Raw genomic sequence first — 9,736 nt, 5'->3', positions numbered from 1 at the left:
GACATGACCTGTCCTCAGGCAGGCGTTGAATTGCAGGTTGTGCTGGGCTATTGACAGGGGAGGTTTGGGTGGCTATTGAACGGTTTAACAGTGGCCGTGACGTTCCCGGCCTGCCCGCTGTGGCGGTGCTGGTTAGTCTTTCGGGGGTCCTTTTGCTTGGGGCAGAGGAGGCCGAGACGGCACGGACGAGGACGGCGAACGGGCCGGTACAAAGGAGGTCGGCGGCTGGTTGCCGCTTCTCAGGAGCCGTCTCGTCACACCCGTTATTTGACCCGGGGCAGGGGGAACGTTGCGGGCAGGCGGCCGTTGACGGGCTGGTAATGGTGTCCTTGTGGTACAGCAGGGTTCGGGGCTGTGGCTGCCTCCACGATGATCTTAGCCGTAAGGCCCAGGAGCGATGATCTTAGTCATAAGGCTGAGAAGTGATCTACACTCTGATCTTAGCCATAAGGCCAAGAAGCGATGATCTTAGCCAATAGGCCGAAAAGCGATCTACACTTTGATCTTAGCCATAAGGCCGAGAAGCGATGATCTTAGCCATAAGGCCGAGAAGCGATGATCCTAGACAATAGACCGAGAAGCGATGATCTTAGCCAATAGGCCGAGAAGCGATCTGCACCTTGATCTTAGCCATAAGGCCGAGAAGCGATGATCTTAGCCATAAGGCTGAGAAGCGATGATCTTAGCCATAAGGCCGAGAAGCGATGATCTTAGCCAATAGGCCGAGAAGCGATGATCTTAGCCATAAGGCCGAGGAGCGATGATCCTAGACAATAGGCCAAGAAGCGATGATCTTAGCCAATAGGCCGAGAAGCGATCTGCACCTTGATCTTAGCCATAAGGCCGAGAAGCGATGATCTTAGCCATAAGGCTGAGAAGCGATCTACACTCTGATCTTAGCCGTAAGGCCGAGGAGCGATCTACACTTTGGTCTTAGCCAAAAGGCCGAGAAGCGATGATCTTAGCCATAAGGCTGAGAAGCGATCTACACTCTGATCTTAGCCGTAAGGCCGAGGAGCGATGATCTTAGCCATAAGGCTGAGAAGCGATGATCTTAGCCATAAGGCCGAGAAGCGATGATCCTAGACAATAGGCCGAGAAGCGATGATCTTAGCCAATAGGCCGAGAAGCGATCTGCACCTTGATCTTAGCCATAAGGCCGAGAAGCGATGATCTTAGCCATAAGGCTGAGAAGCGATGATCCTAGACAATAGGCCGAGAAGCGATGATCTTAGCCGTAAGGCCGAGGAGCGATGATCCTAGACAATAGGCCGAGAAGCGATGATCTTAGCCAATAGGCCGAAAAGCGATCTGCACCTTGATCTTAGCCATAAGGCCGAGAAGCGATGATCTTAGCCATAAGGCTGAGAAGCGATCTACACTTTGACCTTAGCTATAAGGCCGAGAAGCGATGATCCTAGACAATAGGCCGAGAAGCGATGATCTTAGCCAATAGGCCGAGAAGCGATGATCTTAGCCATAAGGCTGAGAAGCGATGATCCTAGACAATAGGCCGAGAAGCGATGATCTTAGCCGTAAGGCCGAGGAGCGATGATCCTAGACAATAGGCCGAGAAGCGATGATTTTAGCCATAAGGCCGAGAAGCGATGATCCTAGACAATAGGCCGAGAAGCGATGATCTTAGCCAATAGGCCGAGAAGCGATCTGCACCTTGGTCTTAGCCATAAGGCCGAGAAGCGATGATCCTAGACAATAGGCCGAGAAGCGATGATCTTAGCCAATAGGCCGAGAAGCGATGATCTTAGCCATAAGGCTGAGAAGCGATGATCCTAGACAATAGGCCGAGAAGCGATGATCTTAGCCGTAAGGCCGAGGAGCGATGATCCTAGACAATAGGCCGAGAAGCGATGATCTTAGCCAATAGGCCGAGAAGCGATCTGCACCTTGATCTTAGCCATAAGGCCGAGAAGCGATGATCTTAGCCATAAGGCTGAGAAGCGATCTACACTTTGATCTTAGCTATAAGGCCGAGAAGCGATGATCCTAGACAATAGGCCGAGAAGCGATGATCTTAGCCATAAGGCCGAGAAGCGATGATCCTAGACAATAGGCCGAGAAGCGATGATCTTAGCCGTAAGGCCGAGGAGCGATGATCCTAGACAATAGGCCGAGAAGCGATGATCTTAGCCAATAGGCCGAGAAGCGATCTGCACCTTGATCTTAGCCATAAGGCCGAGAAGCGATGATCCTAGACAATAGGCCGAGAAGCGATGATCTTAGCCAATAGGCCGAGAAGCGATCTGCACCTTGATCTTAGCCATAAGGCCGAGAAGCGATGATCTTAGCCATAAGGCCGAGAAGCGATGATCTTAGCCAATAGGCCGAGAAGCGATCTGCACCTTGATCTTAGCCATAAGGCCGAGAAGCGATGATCTTAGCCATAAGGCTGAGAAGCGATGATCCTAGACAATAGGCCGAGAAGCGATGATCTTAGCCGTAAGGCCGAGGAGCGATGATCCTAGACAATAGGCCGAGAAGCGATGATCTTAGCCAATAGGCCGAGAAGCGATGATCTTAGCCAATAGGCCGAGAAGCGATCTGCACCTTGATCTTAGCCATAAGGCCGAGAAGCGATGATCTTAGCCAATAGGCCGAGAAGCGATCTACACTTTGATCTTAGCTATAAGGCCGAGAAGCGATGATCCTAGACAATAGGCCGAGAAGCGATGATCTTAGCCAATAGGCCGAGAAGCGATCTGCACCTTGATCTTAGCCATAAGGCCGAGAAGCGATGATCTTAGCCAATAGGCCGAGAAGCGATCTACACTTTGATCTTAGCTATAAGGCCGAGAAGCGATGATCCTAGACAATAGGCCGAGAAGCGATGATCTTAGCCAATAGGCCGAGAAGCGATGATCTTAGCCATAAGGCTGAGAAGCGATGATCCTAGACAATAGGCCGAGAAGCGATGATCTTAGCCGTAAGGCCGAGGAGCGATGATCCTAGACAATAGGCCGAGAAGCGATGATCTTAGCCATAAGGCCGAGAAGCGATGATCTTAGCCATAAGGCCGAGAAGCGATGATCTTAGCCAATAGGCCGAGAAGCGATGATCCTAGACAATAGGCCGAGAAGCGATGATCTTAGCCAATAGGCCGAGAAGCGATCTGCACCTTGATCTTAGCCATAAGGCCGAGAAGCGATGATCCTAGACAATAGGCCGAGAAGCGATGATCTTAGCCAATAGGCCGAGAAGCGATGATCTTAGCCATAAGGCTGAGAAGCGATGATCCTAGACAATAGGAAGAGAAGCGATGATCTTAGCCGTAAGGCCGAGGAGCGATGATCCTAGACAATAGGCCGAGAAGCGATGATCTTAGCCAATAGGCCGAGAAGCGATCTGCACCTTGATCTTAGCCATAAGGCCGAGAAGCGATGATCTTAGCCATAAGGCTGAGAAGCGATGATCCTAGACAATAGGCCGAGAAGCGATGATCTTAGCCGTAAGGCCGAGGAGCGATGATCCTAGACAATAGGCCGAGAAGCGATGATCTTAGCCAATAGGCCGAGAAGCGATCTGCACCTTGATCTTAGCCATAAGGCCGAGAAGCGATGATCTTAGCCATAAGGCTGAGAAGCGATCTACACTTTGATCTTAGCTATAAGGCCGAGAAGCGATGATCCTAGACAATAGGCCGAGAAGCGATGATCTTAGCCAATAGGCCCAGAAGCGATGATCCTAGACAATAGGCCGAGAAGCGATGATCTTAGCCAATAGGCCGAGAAGCGATCTGCACCTTGATCTTAGCCATAAGGCCGAGAAGCGATGATCCTAGACAATAGGCCGAGAAGCGATGATCTTAGCCAATAGGCCGAGAAGCGATCTGCACCTTGATCTTAGCCATAAGGCCGAGAAGCGATGATCTTAGCCATAAGGCTGAGAAGCGATCTACACTCTGATCTTAGCCGTAAGGCCGAGGAGCGATGATCTTAGCCATAAGGCTGAGAAGCGATCTACACTTTGATCTTAGCTATAAGGCCGAGAAGCGATGATCCTAGACAATAGGCCGAGAAGCGATGATCTTAGCCGTAAGGCCGAGGAGCGATGATCCTAGACAATAGGCCGAGAAGCGATGATCTTAGCCGTAAGGCCGAGGAGCGATGATCCTAGACAATAGGCCGAGAAGCGATGATCTTAGCCAATAGGCCGAGAAGCGATCTGCACCTTGATCTTAGCCATAAGGCCGAGAAGCGATGATCTTAGCCATAAGGCTGAGAAGCGATCTACACTTTGATCTTAGCTATAAGGCCGAGAAGCGATGATCCTAGACAATAGGCCGAAAAGCGATGATCTTAGCCAATAGGCCGAGAAGCGATATGCACATTGATCATAGCCATAAGGCCGAGAAGCGATGATCATAGCCATAAGGCTACACTTTGATCTTAGCCATACAGCCGAGAAGCGATGATCTTAGCCAATAGGGCGAGAAGCGATCTGCACTTTGATCTTAGCCATAAGGCCGAGAAGCGATGATCTTAGCCGTAAGGCCGAGGAGCGATCTACACTTTGATCTTAGCCATACGGCCGAGAAGCGATGATCTTAGCCATAACGCCGAGAAGCGATAACTTGAAACGAAAACGGGCAGGGTCTCCATGAGCAAACGACCAGAACTAATTGAGAATTATAGACATATGCACGGGAATGAGTCTGGGGTAGGTCAGGAATGGTGGAAAGTAGGGCCAGGTAAAGAAACTTACTACAATTGTCCTTTAGAATCACATAACGAAGGAAGGTTTCATAAAACGGAAACCAAAAATCTAGCAAAAATATCCCTTGAATATATAATTTCATCAATATGATAATATAGGATTAATAAGAAAAACGCGTCTCCTTTTTCATTTAAAGGCATCACTTAAAACTTTTTTATTACATTCCTTTCACTTAAAGTGCGTGGGTTAAAACACTTAGAACTGTGTAAATAAATATTCTTATGTTAGTAACCTTTTAAAATACATAATTTACTACCAGAAATAAGGCGAGGTACATTTCTTCTTGATTAAGTCTCGCGGAAGGTTATTCTCTTATGTCCTCTTTTCTACTGGATGTCTAAGAGAGGTAGGGCTAGATAAGATTCAAAATCCAGGGACATACTAAAATTTCAATGGCATGGGGGTTACGGTGGCTTTGCAACAGTAAAAGGTGGGAAATGCCATATTATAAAAGGTAAATATATTATAATGAGGTATTATCACCACTAATGGGCCTATTACTGCTGTTATTCTTTATTCTAACGCTGCCGTACTTTTCCTTTAGGTACTTTTGCACATTCGTATTGTACTTGCTTCGGGGGTTAACTTCTCCTTTTTTCAATGGTGGACCGAAAGGATCATTAATACTTTTTAAGGCAGTGGGTTCAGTGGAAGGCAACAGATCCGGTTGGAGTTCTTCGATTTGTCCCTTCTGTTTTGAGCGGCCTGTTGATTGCGAGGAACTCAGCCGGGAATCCTTATCGAGCTCATCTAAATGGTGGAAAAACAAAAATGAGTTCAAATTCAAACACATTGGTATTTTGCATTCTATTGCCTTTCTGTTTAGGCGCTCCTTTTTCCTGGACTCCCGCAATATGCGAATAGAGCTCCCGATTCCGCGATGAAGTGGATTCCGTCTGATTGTCAAGATTTTCAATATAACTATTGCTTTTTAACCTTACGTCTTCATAATTTCTCGTGCCTGGGTAAATTTCGCCATTCGGATTGGATGCTATAATAAAATTGTAGTTACTTGATGGTCCACCAGTAGCACTAAATGGATCCAGCGCGATCTTGCTTTCCCGTATAACTCCCGAACTAAGCGCGCTGATGGCGGTAGCATCTTCACTACCAGGTGACTGCACGGGAAAACTAGTGGGTTGCAAATAAGTGTGCTGGCCGGGATGAAACTGCTTGAATCTCTTGAAAATCAGGTAAGTGACCAACGAAAAGAGGATCGACATGCTGAGAAAACCCACGGCTATAAGGCATACTATCGCAAAGAAGTTGCTGTCGAGCAGGGAAATGTGTTCCAGGTCCTTTTGAACCACCACACTTATGTGAACCGAGTCCCTGCCACCGGGATTCTCCGCCAGACAGGTATAGATGCCCTCATCGCTCTTCCTGGCATTAACTATCGTAAGACGTGACACAAAAACATCATGTCCGAATTTCCGAACCTTTGGTTCATCCTCCCGCAACAGTTCTATGTAAACACGCTGCTTTTGCAGACTTTTCACCGGCTTGGAGCGGGTTTCGTATACTTGATTGCTGTAGTCCCAGGCAATAACCGTATTGGGAGATCCGTGGACGCGACATATAAGCGTTACGTTCTCCTTGGAAGAGTTGATGGAAGTACTAAGCGTCGGATAGACTATTTTCGGCTTGCAGGCAAACGCCTCCGGCTGATCCACGATCCACAGACGACCACGTAGCTGCAAAGGATAGTGGCAGGATGTGGGCGGGGTGTATAGGTTCATACCTATAACGAAGTCACGAAACATCTGAAGATCGCAGGTACAGTTCCAGGGATTCTCGACCAGTGATAATGCTGTGAGCTTGTTCAAGTCCTGGAAACTCTCCACTCTCAGTTTGGTCAGCTCATTGTTGTCCAAATAGATCTGCGATAGAAGTGGTACTCCCACAAAGGCCTGGGCATCGATGCTAACCAAGCGATTGCGCTTAATTTCGATCTTGTGCAGATACTTGAGATTGCGGAAGACTCCATGGCGAAGTGCTTGCAACAGGTTGCCATTCAGCAATATAGCCCGTACTTTCGAAAGACTGTCGAACACATTGGGTAGCAAGTCCAGAAGTAGATTGTTGGACAAGTCGAGCTCTATTAGGATCTGCAGTTGGGTGAAACTCCGCTGGTTGATGTGTTTGAGGGTGCCATTTCGAATGAGTAGCTTCTGGAGATTTTGCAAGTTTGTGGTGAGGAAAGCGTTCTCCTCCAGGTAGAATATATGGTTGTGTGACAAATCCAGCACTTGAACCTCCGGACTGAGGTACTCTGGCACTCCACTTAGGCTCAAATTGCGGCAATCGGCAGTCTTTTTGCCAGAGTTCCATTTGCAGTGACAGTTTCCACAGTCCATTAGCCAATCGGCAGTGGCACTTTGGAGTATGAGTGCCAAACAGTATATCTTTAGTAGGAATAACGACAGGTGTTTACAGGAAGTACTACATGGATCGAAGCTAAGCTTGATGGCCATTGAGATTTTTCTAAGGAACGGAACGTCTAGCACATCCCAGTTAGTCTGGGTTATTGTTTGTTGCACATTTAAATGGTTGGGTTTAATTATCCCTCATGTCCAGTGTCCGTAGTCATTAAATCTTCCGTCTTGCATTACAATCCTAAAATCCATCCTGGAAAGTACAAAGAAAAAGATGTGTATCGGTTTATTTTTAATTAAATGTAAGGGCTTACGCTTATTCAGCCTATAACTTATAACTTATACACATGACTGTCATTTTCACAAACAAGCACTTTTAACTGTCCTAATCTTAATGATATATTGGCTGACAAGGAGTTCCCATTACCTGACCCAAGGGAACTGACTCTTCAAGGCCACTTTTCTCATTTTCCCTTTAACAGTATCGCATGAACATGAAAAATCGCGTGAAAAGCTGGCTGACACTGGCCGTGGAAAAATGCTGCACTTTGTTGGCTTACCAGATATAGAAAAACAATATAAATTTATTATCCCGCCACGCCTTAAGCTCGCTTCGAAAATGTTCTTCCAGGTGCCTCGGCGTATATCCGTCAACTGTTTTTCTATTTTGGTACTGCCCCACTGACCAGCGTGTTAACAGTATTTCGGCGCATGTCAAGTAGATTTTGGACTTTTTCTTCTTTTTATGTAAATTAACATTGGGATTTTTTCGTTTTCAATAATTTTTTATACTTTGTAAATAATATGTTATTTATTTAACTATCAGCAGTTTACATTAAAATTTTTTTACATCTGATATATTCAAAATTGACATTCATACATTAAAAATAACGATTAAAAGAAAGCCATACGGCTTCCATATTTTATGCCGGTTTTGAATGCCGTGTACGTTATTTATATTTCTTAATATAAGGCACAAATCTTTCCGTTTCAAAATAATAACGTATACATATGACTACGGTTTTTATGTAAGTTAAAAAACAAAAAAGTATTTAGCTAATTTTTCCGTTACAAATTGAAGTGAGTTCATTTTGTTTGCTCTGCAGACTACCCCTAAAAGCAGGCAATTCTTACTGAACAACTGCTGCGTTGAGTTATTTTTCGAGTGCGCGTATTTATAATTCCCAACTATTTCTGGTCGTTTGCTCATGGAGACCCTGCTTGTTTTCGTTTAAAGTTATCGCTTCTCGGCCTTATGGCTAAGATCAAAGTGTAGTATCTGTTCTTATCAGCTTAACATCTGATAGTTCCTCCATTGGAGGACAACAAATGTTAAACTGATTTTTGGAATCAGACGGAGTGCTAGGAGCTTGCTCCACCTCTGTCGCGGGTTGGCCCGGTATTGCAGTACCGCCGGGATTTCGGCCCAACTGAATAATAAATATAAAAGAAAATTTAAATAGATAAAACTGATATAGTTCTAAAATCAGTTGGTTAATAGAAACTAAAATTAAGTCAAACTGTGTTTTCAAAAAAAAAAATGTTTTTTTTCACATTTTTTGCAATTTTTGATGATGACATTTAGATTTTTGCCGAAAATCGATTTTCTGTGTTTTTGCGATTATAAATATCAGTATTTTGATCAGAACATTCAAAATATAGCTCCTAATATGGAATGTCATACCTCGTTGAGCTCGTAATTAAATTTCCTATCGAACTGTGTTTTCAAGAAAAAGTTATATTTTTTTCTCATTTCTTGCAATTTTTGATGATCACTTTTATATTTTTGCCGAAAATCGAGTTTCTGTGTTTTTGCGATTATAAATATCAGTATTTTGATCAGAACATTCAAAATATAGCTTCAAATATGGAACGTCATATCTCGTTGAGCTCGTAATTAAATTTCCTATCGAACTGTGTTTTCAAAAAAAAATTGTATTTTTTTCACATTTCTTGCAATTTTTGATGATGACATTTAGATTTTTGCCGAAAATCGATTTTCTGTGTTTTTGCGATTATAAATATCAGTATTTTGATCAGAACATTCAAAATATAGCTCCTAATATGGAACGTCATATCTCGTTGAGCTCGTAATTAAATTTTCTATCGAACTGTGTTTTCAAAAAAAAATAGAATTTTTTTTCACATTTTTTGCAATTTTTGACGATGATTTTGGATTTTTGCCGAAAATCGATTTTCTGTGTTTTTGCGATTATAAATAGTATTTTGATCAGAACATTCAAAATATAGCTTCAAATATGGAATGTCATACCTCGTTGAGCTCGTAATTAAATTTCCTATCGAACTGTGTTTTCAAAAAAAAATTGTATTTTTTTCTCATTTCTTGCAATTTTTGATGATCACTTTTATATTTTTGCCGAAAATCGAGTTTCTGTGTTTTTGCGATTATAAATATCAGTATTTTGATCAGAACATTCAAAATATAGCTTCAAATATGGAACGTCATATCTCGTTGAGCTCGTAATTAAATTTCCTATCGAACTGTGTTTTCAAAAAAAAATTGTATTTTTTTCACATTTCTTGCAATTTTTGATGATGACATTTAGATTTTTGCCGAAAATCGATTTTCTGTGTTTTTGCGATTATAAATATCAGTATTTTGATCAGAA

General features: G+C 43.9%; 1 protein-coding gene and 1 non-coding gene across 3 annotated transcripts; one reads left to right on the top strand and one right to left on the bottom strand.

Moving 5' to 3' along the window:
- Window positions 1-4,853: 4,853 nt before the first annotated feature.
- LOC6527458 (leucine-rich repeat-containing protein 24) lies at window positions 4,854-7,814 on the bottom strand. Of its 2 annotated transcripts, none has more exons than XM_015197624.2 (3): window positions 7,667-7,814; window positions 5,546-7,359; window positions 4,854-5,481 (listed from the first exon to the last, which is right to left on the bottom strand). In XM_015197624.2, exons 2-3 carry the CDS (start codon window positions 7,203-7,205, stop codon window positions 5,195-5,197), a joined length of 1,947 nt encoding a protein of 648 aa, XP_015053110.1. In that variant the 5' UTR covers window positions 7,206-7,359; window positions 7,667-7,814; the 3' UTR covers window positions 4,854-5,194. The 2 variants fall into 2 exon arrangements, with proteins under 2 accessions (XP_015053110.1, XP_002088550.1); XM_002088514.3 differs by lacking the exon at window positions 7,667-7,814 and adding an exon at window positions 7,421-7,564.
- Window positions 7,815-8,345: 531 nt separating this feature from the next.
- LOC6527459 lies at window positions 8,346-8,541 on the top strand. Its single transcript, XR_005560460.1, has one exon. It is a non-coding gene; the product is annotated as a U2 spliceosomal RNA (small nuclear RNA).
- The last annotated feature ends 1,195 nt before the right edge of the window (window positions 8,542-9,736 follow it).

Source organism: Drosophila yakuba, chromosome 2L, assembly GCF_016746365.2.
Source record: "Drosophila yakuba strain Tai18E2 chromosome 2L, Prin_Dyak_Tai18E2_2.1, whole genome shotgun sequence".
Lineage (NCBI taxonomy): Eukaryota > Metazoa > Arthropoda > Insecta > Diptera > Drosophilidae > Drosophila > Drosophila yakuba.
Note: the sequence above shows the minus strand (reverse complement) of the source record. Positions and strands in the feature narration are given on the sequence as shown.

What these genes read in the sequence shown, in the direction of transcription:
- LOC6527458 (XM_015197624.2), bottom strand. Translation starts at nt 7,205, where the DNA reads ATGGCCATCAAGCTTAGCTTCGATCCATGTAGTACTTCCTGTAAACAC. An exon ending in AGGAGCGCCTAAACAGAAAG is followed by an intron (nt 5,482 to 5,545) that starts GCAATAGAATGC and finishes TCCACCATTTAG; the next exon opens with ATGAGCTCGATAAGGATTCC.